General features: G+C 39.6%; 1 protein-coding gene across 1 annotated transcript in view; it reads right to left on the reverse strand.

Moving 5' to 3' along the window:
- The window catches only part of LOC124157284 (COBW domain-containing protein 2-like), a 217,439-nt gene that overhangs the window by 133,252 nt on the left and 67,992 nt on the right, over positions 1-16,195 (reverse strand). Inside the window, exons 8-9 of the mRNA XM_046531879.1 lie at positions 6,796-6,882; positions 873-917 (exon numbers count right to left, since the gene is read on the reverse strand). Of these exons, the coding sequence (XP_046387835.1) occupies positions 873-917; positions 6,796-6,882 (132 nt within the window). The remainder of the gene's footprint in view (positions 1-872; positions 918-6,795; positions 6,883-16,195) is intronic.

The raw sequence follows: 16,195 nt of genomic DNA on the forward strand, positions 1-16,195 counted from the left end.
CTATTGGTAAGGCGAAAATAAAAATCACAATTATATATTTGCAGAAAATGGGATTTCATAGATTTCTGTCATTGTACTTGACTATACAATGCTTTTTAGATAAGAGGAATAATATTTCGTGAATTACCAGGTTTTCCAGAAAAGGGGCAATTTAAATTGATAATGAGTAGTATATAATTACACTGTTAATGTACTTTTTAATGTGAAGCTATTAATTTTCCTAGTACTTTTCCTCGTCAAACGAACTCAATCTTGTTGTGGGCCTGGAGAAATTATGACTTAATACGCACTAGCACCTTGTTCATTAAATTTTAAGTTTCTAGCTCCACCTTATCACTCATCCTGAGTGGAATGCTTACTCAATACCTTCAGCATGACAGTGTACGATTATTGAAAAATGAAAAGAAAATTAATGAACACGTGTCATTTGTTTCACGCATGGACTACATACCAGGTATGTGGATAGTAAAAAGATTTTCGGTGGCATTATCTTCCTTTCTAATCCCGCTCATTGTTTCGTTACCAAAAAAAGAGACTGAAATTTCCGCTCAGTATCATCAATTATCCCAGGAAAACTGAGCGGAAGGGAATTAAAGATAGCTCTCATAAGGTAGGCTGGGAGCAGCAAAAAACATCATAAACTAATAATAGCCCCTTTCCGCCACAGGGTTAAAAACATTTACGATCCAAACCTATAATTATAAAGCTAGACAAGGAATTCAAAAAATATAAAATAAGAGCCTACTTATTCCTCAAAATTAAACAGAGATGAAAGCAGGGAACAGATACAATTCCATTTGAAAAAAAACGTGCGAAGAGAAACTTTTTGTTTTCATTAAATAAATTAAAAGGAAAAAAGAATAGGTACTTACGAACATCGTTGAGTTTCTATAATTTCGGCAGCTCCATTGATCGTCCTGAAATATTATTAAAATTCAGATTAAATACGATCATAAAGGGATGGTGACTAAAAAGCATCGCAAAAAATGGGGTTACCCCTACGGATGAAACACACCTTTTTTGAGTTCGTTAGGAGACTTAATGGGAAAACTTATCATTTAGCGTTGAACAAGGTGAACACTTGTGCCTCTCAAGGGAACGAGGACAATTAACCACAAGTTTCTTCACCAGAGGGCACAAGAGTTATGAGGGTTGGCAGCGCGAAGGCATTTCTTGACGAGAAAAAACAGAATGAAGTTTCATTCAGCCTCCGCCCCGCAGTCATAATCCCACTTACGTCGACCACTTGACCCATAAAGATAAAATTGTAAAAAAAAAGTTTGATAACAGAATGCCCTCATTAAAACACAACTTCTACATCGAAATGTTTTAACGTGGAATAAAAAAGGAACGAGATTAAATTTATTTTTCACGTAGCTGAGGAGACTTCCGTTGAAAATGGCCACTTTTCTTTTACACGAGTCTTATACGTAAGTAATATCACCATAAGTTAAAAAAAAGTTCCCAACATTAAATATGTTTTATGCTACGAAGAGCTGGTAGTTCCTATCTCTGGAAAATGCATAAGAAACAAAACTTATTCTCGGAATATTGCCGGTATTGTGGCTAAATGGGTAGACGGGTAGAAGGTATGTTCTTGGGCAATGTGTCTCAACAAATATCACATACGTGCACATAAATGGGATATTCAACTGTTACATCTGAAAAGGACACACCAATACATTGAAACAGATGCATACGTCATGAAACAATGATATTAATACATAACAAGATTAAATAATTGTCAATGACACTTTGCCAACTTCAAAATAACAACCAAGTGCTCCAATTCTCCAAGGTGAGGGTTTCATTATGGAGGCTTAAATTTAACATCCATTGGTCACTTCAGATACATGTCAATTAATTAACCTATACTCAGAGTGAACGCTCTTCGGCCGTGTAACTAGGAGAATATTGATTTTTTTACCCTGAGTCACATTGGGTAAAAGGCAATGGTGATCGTTGAATCCATTCAATTCATAACAAAATGCCGTATACCAGGCGTGTGTTTAGAAATAAAAATACGTTTTTATAAAATGGGGAAAACATAAACGACCAAAGAAAGAAGTTCGAATCGAAGGGAATTCTTGCGAAAAACTTACTAAAGTAATGATGTACTTCTTGGTTTAATATTTTTTACTTTCAACATGTACTAAAGTTAATTTAATCTAAATATGAATTTTAATTTATATAAATAATTTCACGGGAGTGTAGCACTACCAATAGAAATGCTCTAGCAACAACTCTCCACCCCCTCTGAAACCTGGGTCGCTCACAAGCTATGAAACTGTATTTACAGTTTCCCACTGGTTATCTACCAGTTCCATACGCTCCTTAGAGTCAAAATCTTTTTAGGAAACGCATATTTAGTCCGGAAATGTCGTAGAGAAGAGAAAATCTGAGGAAAGGCTCAGCAGGAAGATAGGCGGATGAGGTGATTGCAGTCCCCGGAAAACGCGGTGGGAATAAACATGTTGGAATGGACCGATTTTTCAGGGCGGAGGCTGTAGAGTACGGGTGGCAAGTTGGGAGCGCACAAAGTTGGCGGTTTTTCACCCAGGGCGGACTTAAGTGCGGAGGGGTGAAGTGGGCTGCAAGGGTGAAGGCAGCTATCACCACAGAGCCTCCAGGTAGATAGAAGAGAATTTCTCCCTTCTATCCTTTCACTTATTCAGGATTCATTTGTTTGATGGCACTGGGGGCATAAAATATTCGGTACGGTAGTTAGAATGGTTTCCAGAAATCTTTAGTTTCTCAAACGTTAAATGTTTGAAGGGTCGAGCCTTGGGATTCAGTCTCACGTAGTTTCTTTCTCCCTGGAATTGCGGTGGTGATTCTGCTCCGGAAACTTTTCGTGAACAACGTTCCGGCTAAAAAATAAACGACATGTGGTTCCGTGTTCATCTTCAAGTTGCGTTCTCAATTATTCAGGCTACAACCTCTCCCGCCATTAACAGACGAAAATACAAAGACGGGTTGATTGTAGCTCATTATTTAATCCACATCGATACTATATGAAAGCCGAATTTCATTTCGCCGCAGAATTTCACTGGGTTTTAAGCTGAATTTTAGATTCCTTTACAAAGTTGAAGTAAAATCATAATCGTAAGAAATACATATTATTAATTTAGTAATTCCGTGACTCCGTGCCTCAAACTTAAGGTTGGTTTGGACAAGAGAAGGTAGATGTCTCTCTGTTTTAAGCCCGGACTTTTGAATGTAGAACACTCATTTCCTCTGACGTTTTCCTTTGAGAATGTCCGCAGGATTCACCGAGGATTTGAACCAGGAACACTCCGGGGATCTCCATCAGACCTAAATCACACCAAGTAAACATACTTAAATTTCTGGATGGATTCCCTATGTCTACACCACATATTAATGCTCTAACTTGGTTTAAACCTTGGGTATACCTCGCTAGGGATAATATTAATATAAACAATAAAACTTGATTATAATAAGTAATAACATGATAAGCATACAAAGATTATGATTCTTGAAGATTTTTCATCATAAGGGTGACTTTTTCCTCGACCTCACCATATGGAATACGGGGTTGGTCACAGTGGTGTTGAACATTTAAACCAAACACAGTTGTCACGCATTTTTTTGCAACTTTTGCTTCCCCGACTATTTATGCACAGACTTGTTCTTACTTCACTCCAAAGGAGACATACATTCATAAACAATAAAGCTTGACTGCGATAGGTTATAAAACAAAGAGAGCAATAATAATATGCTTTAGAAATATTTTAATTATAATCACGATTTTCTTCTAGATCAAATAAAACTGAATATGAAATTGGACAACAAACCATTTATTTTCCAGGGAAGTTTTACATCTAAACCACTTGCCAAAATTGAATTCTTGGATGCATCCCATAAGTCCCGACTGGCTATAAATACACCCACTAAGTCATACTTCACTCAAGAGGAATTATATTAATGCAAATAAAGTATTTTTAGAACAAGTAATAGAACATAGAAAGCAACAGAATTGTCATGAAGGCTTTCAATCAGCAAAAAATTTTTACCTCGATCTAAACGAAATTGAATAAGACCAAGTCAAAAAACCATTTCAGTTCCGGAGGAGTTCGACATCTAAATCACTCCCAGTTACCACTTTCTGGATGTTTTCCCGCAGTCCCCAATGGCTATCAACGCACAGGCTTGGTTTCTGCACGCCAGTGTAACCGAGCAGGGGAGAACGTGTTGGATGCTTGAGCCTCAATTTCGTCCAGATGAAGTCGGCCGACTTCCTCCCGAGCCAGTCCACCCATTCCATTACTTTCCTCCCCCCCCTCTCCTTATCTCCCCTCCATCCCCTCCCAAACCCGCCCACCCAAGAGAGAGAGAGACTCCGCCCCCGTCGTGCGCGCCTCCAGCGGATAACTCAGTTACATAACCCATTTAGGGTCATTCGGGACGGATGATGGGGTGGCTTTGGAAAAGTGGGGAGGAGTGCGCACCGAGGAGGGAGATGTAAAAGGGAGGGGTGCGATACGGAAGAGGTGGGGGAAATAAAAAGGACAAGATATGAATGCAAAAATACGTGATGAGCTATTCTCGCTGCGAACGCTCGTTTTGCGCGCAATCGCACTCGTTCGACAGGCGATTTTGGATATCGAGGCTTTATTTAAAGCTTAGGGGTGTTTGAACCGTTCGAGATTATTCCGGGGAGAGAAAAACTCGATTTAAAAGTCTGTTTTACGCTTCAAAGGAGATAGCTATTGCAGTGTTACATCGTATTCCATTATTTTATAATCCGCTCTGAAGAAATGGATACGCACGGAGACCCAGAAGACAAGCTGTTTTGAGCTACGGAATAAGTTCAGCAATTGGGGCCCATGAGGAGTTCACAGATTATTTTTCACACCTGACATTGCCTCCGGTAGTTAACTGACTAGTTCGCGAATGAGGGAGTAGCAAATAGGCCTAGGTGATAGAGAAAATTTGGCATAGGAATATGATATTTTTTTAACTTCTCCGATTAGCGATTACGACAACAAATATCGGGGAAATAACGATAACATACAACAATATATCACCCAATATCAAATACCCATAAAACATAACGATTTATTGAATTATAATGCCCCATTCAGATTACGATAGTCCCAGCGATCGTCCTAACGATAGTTGGCGGAACTAGCGGTGTGAATGCATGTCTGTACCACAGTACACGTAGTTCAAACCGTTGCCACTTTACGATGGTTAGACGCTGCGAAACCGGAAGAGGAAGCGGCAAGAGAAGGACAAAAAGTTTTACATGACTACGACTATGACAATATGATTACCAAAATCGTGATATTTTTTCGATATCCTGGGATATCGCCCCAACCTAGACGCAATGGGGAAACGAGGAAAGCTTGGGAGCACTTCCAGGCAAATGGACGCCTATATTATGCTGGGCTAGTGTGCAGGAGGAGGAGGAGGAGAATCATCCCGAATGAAACTGATGCTAACGAGGGATCAGCGGTTTCCAGCGGGAAAGGAAGGGTCTGCGTTAAGGGGGAAACGGGCTAGCGGACCAGACTAGGTTTGAAGAGGAGAGCGGGAGGATCACGAGAGGCAGCAGAGGGCGGTGTAAAAGCGTTGGTCGGAGGAACTGCCCCGCCTTAATGTTCCGCAGGATGAAAGAGAGATCGAGACGCAACCCCCTTTTCACTTGACGTGTTTAGGAGGTAGGTCCGAGACACAAAGTACGTCATTTCCATGATAATTTCAAAATACGATCTTATAATGGGCTTGTGCACCAATTTTATTTCCGTACTAGCAGGCCACCCGGCGTTGCTCGGGAAGGATAGTACCCAGAGAATTGGAAAACCTTGGAATTTGGAATTCATGATCACATGAAAGTATTTTAGGTAAAGGAACGAAGTGGGTATGGTACACATATATAAGAGCAAACCATGGCAAAAATGATTTTCCGTGCACCGAACACGGGATTGACTTATACCTCACTTCACAATATGGACTGTTTTGCATGCCCGTAAGCGCGTATACCAAAAACGTCGTGTGAACGCATACCCCAGCAAAAAGGTTTTCACCAAGAGGATTAATAGTTAAGTGTAGAATACTTAAGTTCCATTTTCTCATTCAGCGTTTCAAGAGGTGTGCCTACCCGGCAGGTTGTCAAACCACAGAAGTTGTACGACGTTAGGTAACAAAGGCTAATGGGAAAACAACGCAAAGGACGCGTCGGACGCAACCAAAAGTAGCACTATGGGATTTGATAGCATGAGATGCACATATGTACTAACTTTGGTCGCAAACCGTGCAGCCGTATGGAAACGCATAGCGGACAGACAAAAAGACATCCTCTTTTATATATGTAGATCATGTAATTTTTTGGTTATTCCCGTCGAACAATGGCAGTAAAGTTTCTCGGGTCTCACGCCATCCAAATCATTGGATTCCTAAATCCATGAGAACGATGGGTGAGTTGCACATTGAAATGTCGGAAGGAAATATGAAGGACCTTACTTAGCAGGAGACCCGAAAATCTTCACTATTTCCTTATCATTGACTGTGATCGAATTTGGAAAAGTATATTTCGAAAGTAACTTTGTAAATAAAAATCATATTGGGTTCAATTCGATAACCTAAATTAGGAAAGGCGGGCAATTTTTCGATGCATCCCAATATGTTTCCTCAGATCTACGTAATTACGCAAAAAATTACATTATTCAGCATCACAAGTTAACGATGAGCAATATTAGACGAAGGATTGATGGCTTCACAATCATATACATAGGGTCTAAATAAATGACGAATAGAAAAGCATATACTCACTTAATTTCACTTCTGATTTCCGATACTTGCTGAGGTGTAACCAGATCCGTCTTGTTGACGATGATCAGATCTGCTAAAGCCACTTGCCTGAAAGAGGAGAAAAAGAAGAATTTCATAAGCCAGGAGTCCTCACTGTTTGTTCAAATTAATTTGCTTACAAAATACAGAGCCCAAATAATTTTGAACAAAATGTGCTTCGATGAGCTGATATTAGATAAAGTTTGCACCTCCTATTATTATTCTTAGGACACAGTATTCCGAAAAAAAACGTCTGAATAACACTGCACACATACGATTAAGATGAAATCGAGCAGAATCTGTAAAAATTATTCAAACGAACAGAAAGGTGGCAATAACTGGTAATATCTGCGTTGAAAAAAGTAATAAATGGACATGAATAAATCCATTATTCACTAACAACACCATTGTAAACACTATAGGAATACGTTGACCTATAAAAATATGGATCCCTATGCAATTGTCAAGATAGCTTTTCCGCAATAGAAATAAGAATCGAAAAGTGCTCTTACTAAGTGATTGCATGCTGGTCGAAGGGGCCAGGGTTCAAATCCCGGGTGAAGCATTCGGAAGCTGCCAAGTAAAATTCTCGTAAGTGCGAGGTAGCCCAGGTAAATGTACTTGCCCCCTTACCCTGAATGAGTGACACAGGCACTTATTAGCTATTTCGGTATTATCTTCACCCTTAGCTATTCAAATCCACCTTTGGAATGAGGCACTAACAATGCCAGAGTTGGTAAAAAAAGGCAAAGAATTACTCCAAAATTATGAAGAAGATATATGGTATGCATAAATGTGAATGAGGATTCGTTTGTCTGAAACTTTAGCATTCTTATAATTTTTCCTACTCGCAAATCAATTAAACCATGGGCCCTAAATGATCCAGTAGCCATAAATTTGAGTCACGATCCAGAACGAGAATTCTAAGGTGCTCGCATGGGAAAAGCTCTTTTTTTCTCCAAAACATTGAAAGTGAGTTTTTGGCTATTTTATATCCTATCAGAGAGATAATAATTGGGGCATGACAAATCGCTGAAACTATAATCATTTGAATACAATTCAGAAACAGACTAGATTTCAAGTTTTATGATGCAAGTTACGATTTGAGGTTTTATAATGAAAGTTTAAAGTCGGGGAACGGCGGAATAGAGGCAAGAGCATAGCAAAAAATAAGTTAGTTATTAGTCATGCATTCTCAATGGGAGAAAAAATAACGGGCAAATGACAAATCACTGTAACTACAAACATTAAAAACGCTTAGGCAAGAGAGTAGAAGAATTCAATATTTTAATGACCGTGAAAAAATTTGAAAAAGAAATAAACTCAGGGCACGGTATCGAGGCAAGAGGAACTTGCAAAAAAAAATAAGCGAGTTATTAGCCATTCATTCTCAATGGGAGATATGATAATGAAACATAGCAATAACTACAAACATTTAAGAAGGCTCGTCGACAGAGTAGTAGATTTCGAGGTTTGATGACGAAGAAAAAAGTTGAAAAAGAAACAAGCAACGTATAGAGGCAAAAAAAAACATGCGAAATAAGAAAGGGATGGGGAATTGAAAGCGAGTATTTACGTATATCCTTTTCTATCGGAGAGATAATAATTGGTAAATGACAACCTTGTGATTTTAAGCATTTGAATACGGTTTAGAAACAGAGGAAATTTTAAATTTGATGATGATGAAAAGAGTCGAAAAAGAAACAAGTAGCGTATAGAGGCAAAAGGGCCTCGCAAAAAAATACGTTAATTACTAACTACGCATACTCAATGGGATAAATAATAATGGGTAAATTACAAATCGCTGTAAGTACAAAAATTTAAGATGGTTCGGCAACAGAGACGAATTCTGGGTTTGATGACGGTGAAAAAGAAACAAACCCGGGGCACGGTGCGAAGGCAAGATGGACTCGCAAAAAAATAAGTAAGTTATTAGCCATGCATTCACAATCGGATACATAATAATCGAAAAATAACAAATATCTGTAACTACAAGCATCTAATTTAAGACGATTTGGCAACAAAGTAGTAGAATTCGAGGTTTGATGACGGCGAAAAAGGTTGAAAAAGAAACAAGCACGGTATAGAGGCAAGGGGAACTTGCCAAAAAAAAAGGAGGGGGTCGGAGTGGAAGCGCGGAAGGGTGTTTGGGGGCACGGGGTGCTCTGGCGGCAGTTCACATGATGAATTCGCAATGCGGTATCGCTGCGAGGGAACACATTTGAGCAGGAAGAGAAGCCGGAGCGATGGGAGGAGAGAGAGAGAGAGTGAGACACTGAGGTCGGAGAAGGAGAAGAAGGGAGATGGGTGAGGAGACGCATCCATTCACCAAGGTCAGGGAGCAACAGCGCTAGCGTTCGGAAAACGGTTGACGGAAATCGATACGCAATCTCCCTCTAAAGCGGCCATTTTGATGAGTCAAGATACAAAAAAATAAAAAAGCGAAATACTAAGCATCATCAACATAAGTCAACAATCCTAAGATTGGTTTGACGGAGCTCCATTCCGCTCTCCTACCCTTGCTTCATTTTAATGTGATGAAAAACGAATCGTCGATTGAAAATACTTGAAAATCGCACATGTTTTGAGCCATCATATTAATTCAGGACCTCTTTCTAAATAAAATGTGATGACTTATGAGACCAGCTGTTTGAATTTGACTGGTGTTTTCAATCATCATCATCATTAGTCAACAATCCTCAGATTAGTTTGCTCAGCTGACCTAGCTCTCCATTCCGCACTACCCTACGCTAGCCTTTTCATAGTGATGCATTTCTTCTCTTTTACATCCTTTATAAACTATCCTATGTAACCCATTCGGGGCCGTCCCTTGCCCTTCTTCCCTTCCGCCTTTCAATCTAAGATTGTTTTCATCAGGCCATCACGTCTCATATTGTGGCCAACCAAGTTGTCCCTTCTTCTCGTTCTTTTAGAAGACTTCTAAAGAAGAAGGTTTTTAGAAGACTTCTCTTTTGTCCCACTGTTCTTAACACTTCCTACTTACACGTTCGATCCATTTTATCTTCACCATTCTTCTCTCTTAAAACCCAACAGAAAGAAAAAAATAGATACCTATAATTCAGTGATTCAATTCAAAGGTTAGCTTTGGTTATATGACGGTAGAGTTCACCCAAGGCTTAGCAATAGGCACGCCAATATCACACATTCAGGGTAGGAGGCCAGTTCCCATTCCCAGAGCCACCTCGCACATACGAAGATTTTATTCTTGAGAAGTCCAAATGTTTCAACCGTTATTTTAAGCCGGGGATCCTTCGACCATCACCCAAATTACCTATATTTAGCCCGAAACTAAACAAAAACGCGACTGCAGTAATTTTTCACTCGGGCACTCGTCCTTGTAGGGTATAAGGTGAGCCCCTACACTTCCTGAAACTCACCTCAGTATGGCACAAAATACGTGATTTGAAAAGTAGCCTCCTAAGAGCAATGATACCCAATGTACCATCTGGAAATCCGTATACAAACTCAATGCATACATTTTCATCAGACTGGTGTCATAAATTGCGACCTTAGCTAATGATAATAAAAAAAGAACATATCGATGATAACTCATGATGGCCTTTTATTACGTCAGGCTATTTGAGATGACTGCACTATTTAAATCTAGATGACTTACTTTCATGTACTACAACAATTACACTCATTTACTTAACCTCAAAAAGAGAGTTATTCAGGGGACCACGGTTTTCTTAAAATGGCTCATTTAATGGTGCACCCAGTATTGGTTTTTATTCTGAATGACTTCCATATTATGCTTTAAAAATTCCAATTTTTCGGAAGCGTAAGCTACCATTGCAGTAAGATCCGTCAGAAATTCTCGGAATTAAATGCCAAATTTGCAAAAATCAGTAAATAATGAAATCATAACATCTTTTAAAATATACTAGTTGAGTAGGAAACGATGGACACGATTTGATGTATTCGCACAAATAACATTAACACAGCTTATAGCATGTGCTTCCTGAATTCACTTTTGGCAATTTTTTAGGAAAGAAATTTCACGTCACGTGAGTTTTCTTCTCTCTTACAGTTGAGAGATTATTTAAGAGTTCTAATGCATGACTCAAATCAGCATAAAATTAGTTAAATATGACATTGCAATGTTTCCACTGAATTACATGAAACTTTTGTCGTGACAACAAAAGCGTAGTACGAAAATAAATCAGTGGAAATATTTCAATATGTTATTTAACCGCCATTAAAAACTACTACCACATTATGCCTCATTATATACAACATTATACAGAAGTGTTCAAGAAAAGAAACTGAGAATGGATGCATTTAGTGATGCTACCTCGCGAGAATATTATCGGAAGCAGACCGGAAAGCTCACGATTCATGGGCTTACAATAAATCACAAACACCCTGTTAAAACGAATAATAAAACAAAATAACAACGAAATGAATAAAATCGGAAAGAACAAAAAAAATCACATCCCGAACCGGGTCCAATTAAGAAAAACGCTTTCTTTTATCAACAGCGAAAAAAAAATGGGCCCAGAAAAGGAGCCAGCCCTGAGAAGAGACTAACAGAAACCAGACTGAAGAGTCTACAGAGCAGTAACCGAGGGAGAAATACGGTTAATGGACGAGAAAGCCGAAAAAAGTGAGGAGTGTGTTGGTACCTAAAACAAGGAGCCGCACATGCAAAGAGGGAACTTGGTCGCGAGGGAGAATGTGGGAACACGGAGGGGAGGGTAGGGAGGAATACACAGCGAAGGGAGAGGAGGGAACGGAGAGGGGCGGGAGAGAGTAGGGGGGGAAGGCAGCGTGAAAGGTGGGCATTTCCCTTTTCAATTATTCACGCAACACAGGAAACTCATCCCGGCAGGAGAGACAATCCCGCAACACAGGCGCGCGTTGAGGGGTTGCAGCTTGTCCGGGAGACTGGGAAAGAGTAGGTACGGGTAGGGAAGTGCACCTACCATTGGGAGGGAGTAGGCAAAAGGAGGTGGGGAGGTTGCAGCGATAAAAACTAGAATTAGAGCGATACCGATACACAATCTGCATCTGCATCGGGAATTGGCAGTTTACTCGAAATTCCATTCCACTGCGAATAAATTTTGTATGTAAATAAAGTGCAAAAAAGTTAACTCTTATTAAAAGAAAAAATGTGGGTGTTTGAGTGTTTACTGATAGAAAATCTTACTAACAAATATCAATGAAACAGTTTGCTTTAAATAAAATAACATATTAGGGACTATAAAAAACGGCATATGGACTAAAAAGTGCGTAAAACTGTAAAATTTTGCTGCAGTAATTTCCCACGACATTCGTAGCTACCCCTTAACCAGAGTAAACAAGTGCTTCTTCAATAAGCATTTGATTTTTTTGTAATGGAATTAATACACAATAAAAAACTCAACAGCACACCTAAACAGCTACTGAATAATGAAGAACTTGGATTAAATCAATGAAATTTCTTCCTACCCACTAGGGTTTCAAATGAATCTCAGTTACATCAAGGTAAGAAATCATATTGAAGCGCATGCTAGACAATTTGATAACGAAGTGAATATCGGCCGAGTGGAAAAAAATACTGATGTCTCCACAAGTATGTGTCAAAGGTACCGATTCAATTAACTTACTACGCATCAATACAATATCAAGTGCATCATTGAACTTTTAAACACTATAAAATGTCTCATAAATGTGTCAAGCCTTGTTTACACCACACAATGCATCATAAAAACGTCGAAGTTCACTGCTGCAATATAGGCTCGAAAACGATATATCGCTACTGTTATCAACACAAAAGTTTCCCAAGAGTTCCAATACCATTAGAGGTGGCAGGGATGGTAAAACATATGACAATGGAGAAAGATAAATATTTTCATCTCATCTTCTTTGTGAGAAAATTGAAACAAATTGTTACAAACAATTGATTCCTCAATACAATTAACGAAAATAATATTTTAAAACAGCAATCTGCATTTGCATTCTGTATCTACGTAGTTATATCAATATTTTACTTTTTCGAAGTATGCATATCCATCGACCCATACAGCTGTTGATAATGTTTTTCGTGTATTCCCCGCGAGCTTATTGGGTTTGTTGCCCGACCTTTCGTGGCTGTTGAAGGTCACTTTTCTCAGGAAATAAGGATAGTTTTACTGTCTTTAACGTTAAATAAAATATCCTAATTCCATCAGAAAAAGTAACCAGCAATGCCCACGAATCGTCGGGCAACAAACCCAATAAGTACGCGCGGCACACCCGATAAACACCATCAACGGCTGCAATGACCCGCTAAAGCTTCAACGAAGAAATACGACCTCTACAGCGTTCGAAGATGAATTTCTTCAACTTCGCAATGGAATGAATCAGTATGGACCACGTTCTCAATCAATCCGTAGTTCCTTCGAAGTAATTCGAAATGACTACACCAGCATACTACACTAGTCCAATGAGAGAAGTAAACAACACTTCACGCCTACTTGATGATTCGATAACACGAATACACTATCGATTAAAAATCAAAGGGAGCCATTTACCACTTCTAACGATTATCTATGCAAAATCAGATTCCCATGGCAAGCTTACAACCAACGGTCAATCTGTTAGATTATCTAGTCGATTTCCCGGGAAAATCAAAAAATTAATGACATGTACTAACTCTTCATGATAGTGTTGGCTGTGTCTCTGAGTAACGTACGCAAGTATTCGAGCACAATCCATAGATGAAACTATCGAATATCGGAGGCAGAGACGATAAATATCGGAGCATGCACAGGCTGAAACGGGAAGAAAGCCACGAGTGCATTCCATTACGATGGGCACCAAATATAAGTGCTAAAGCAATTATTATGCAAGTGAGATGGGTTAATTTTCAGATGCATCCATCTTCATCACAACAACGAACTCCGAATGACGATCGCCCCATCCAGAGAAAAGAAAATAGGAAGCACAAAATGAACTCCTCCAGGACCTGATAAAATAAACGGTGAATGTAAGAGAAAAGAGGAAGGAACTGTCCTAGCGCCATCAGATCCGCAGTAAAGGGAGATTAAAATTCGTAGTAGGGGTTACCTAAAGAAACAGAATTGTGAGTTTGCAGCAAGCAGAATAGACAGCTTAGCGTCTCAACGTACGTAGAATTGAAATTCTACGCCAAATCGAATGATCGCATTCGTGGAGGATCGTAGAGCACTCGGCTGGTTCTCAAGAAGAGCGGAACCAAGGCGAGTGAAGAATGACTCTTTACAAAGAATAAGATTGCTACCAAAACCCACTGCGGGCAATACCTGGGGACATTCAAGCTCATTGAAGGCAAATGATTAAGTTGGCAACGAAAATCATAAACAAAAGCTCGCTTGTACCACCCTTCACCCACGATAGCTGGTTATTTTTTATAAAAAGGCTCCTTTTGTCCCAAAATCTTCTATGGCGCAATGCCGTAAGATTTTTCTCGGAACATGACTTAATCTGGCTGTGTGTGCATCGAGATGATCTCATGAAAAACAACATCCCTAATTCACATCTGTGTTAGCAGCTGGGAATTTATGAGGTCCCGCTTCATGATGTACCCTAAATGTAACGAATGCAACGCAACTCTCTTTCACTCTACAAATTTCCTCAATGATTCCCAGAATGAAATCCTCCTGATGGCTTTATAGCGTATTTTCTCTATATTTATGGTTTAAGGCAGACCCCTAGCTACTGTTGTGGCTACGCATTGAAATGGTTTGCTAGCCTACATAGCCGTTTTCTAGATTCGTTTATGTTTCGAACGGTTTTGAAAACCATGACACTAAATAACATAGGCGCACCTAAATATCCCATTATGACTAAGAAGTTAACGTCGTTATTATTTTTTTAAGTAGAGATGAAATACTAAAGTTAACCCAAAGCGAGTGATAAAAACCGGATCTCTGGAATAATAGTGAAATATAACACGATTGCTGAATCCTGCCAACTTGTCTTACATATTAGCACCCTTACCAAGTATACGTTCCAACTCCTTTCAAATAAATTTTATGATTTATTTTAACTCTAATCGTAAATGGAGCAACATTGCTGCTATACATAAACCAGTAAATATACAATTTTAAGAAAAATAAAGGGAAAAATAATACCAGGGTCCCATAAAAGACGAACTCATAATTTATCATAAATTGTCTGAATTTGAATGGAAGATTTTGAGTGCTGATAAAACATTGACAGCGTGATGAAAACTCAACCCGCATCAAGCGAGAAAAGGTTTATATTTTCACAATATATCAATATATGGAATAGACTGGAGGAAAAAAACTTAAACAGCGACTGGGAAGAGAAAAAAGCGGAGACTTCGCAATCTTACTTATGCGTGCCCAGCGAATATACGCACGCAACTGGAATACGAGTGAGGTAGGCACCACTTCCAGACACTGATATCCTCATCAACACGACGTCACCCCCAAAATGACGTTTTCCCCAATTCAAAAATGCGTGCTTCTCCGCGAAAACAGGGCCTGGCAAATATGTACAACGGAGGCGTGAATCGGAGAATGAATCAAATAAGGTGGGGGGGTAGTGCGTCGAAATGTTCACGAGGAAAGCGAAATGCAACAAAAGGAATGCATGCACCGTGGTGCATTCGGTGGTGTTAAGGTCTCAGACGTCGTCGGCTCCAGGAATCAGGACCTGCATCGAGTGCAAGGGGGAATTAAAACAAAAGCGCGTGCATCGCATGATGCATTTTCGGTAGGGGGGCTAACGCCGGATATCTTTTTTTTCGGTGGAAGTTATTGCGCGGGCCATGCGTCGAGTGTGTAACGTCTGGTCGGAAAAAAAGAAAGGACACGGATATACACGTCTGGGCAGGGAAGTAAAGTACATCATCTCCAAAAAAGAAAAGTGACGACGATGGCAGAAATAGTATATCACCGTCGGGTGCTTGAGGAAGATTCAAAACACGTCTGAGTCACACATAGGACCAATATCAGCGTTTCGAACTCGGGATTCAAGAGTAGTACTCCGCAAATACAAGGAGGAGGTACAGGGAGGTGGGAAGCTTCAATAACTAGTCCCTATCCCCAGAGGGAGCAATTTTCAATGCGACTCTGCGACTGACTGCACTTGTGGAAGAGGGCGTAGACGACCACCTAGAAAGACAGCTTGATCCCTTAGATATGATTATTTGCACAAGGCAAAATATCGATTCCAATTCGCTTTAAGTACACATCATTTGCTGAGGCTTGTCTTTCACTCTCACATCCAAAAAAGTGCCCGCTTATTCGCCTCGAAGGTACTCGGATGAAAATAATTTCACCAACATATCATCGTTATATTGTGCATTGTTTTCTCTTTCGACTACAACACAAGAAAACGTGGGCATTGGTATGATACAGGGGAAATTCTTAATATTGACGACTTGCATTGT

The sequence above is a fragment of the Ischnura elegans genome, chromosome 4 (genome assembly GCF_921293095.1).
Source record: "Ischnura elegans chromosome 4, ioIscEleg1.1, whole genome shotgun sequence".
Lineage (NCBI taxonomy): Eukaryota > Metazoa > Arthropoda > Insecta > Odonata > Coenagrionidae > Ischnura > Ischnura elegans.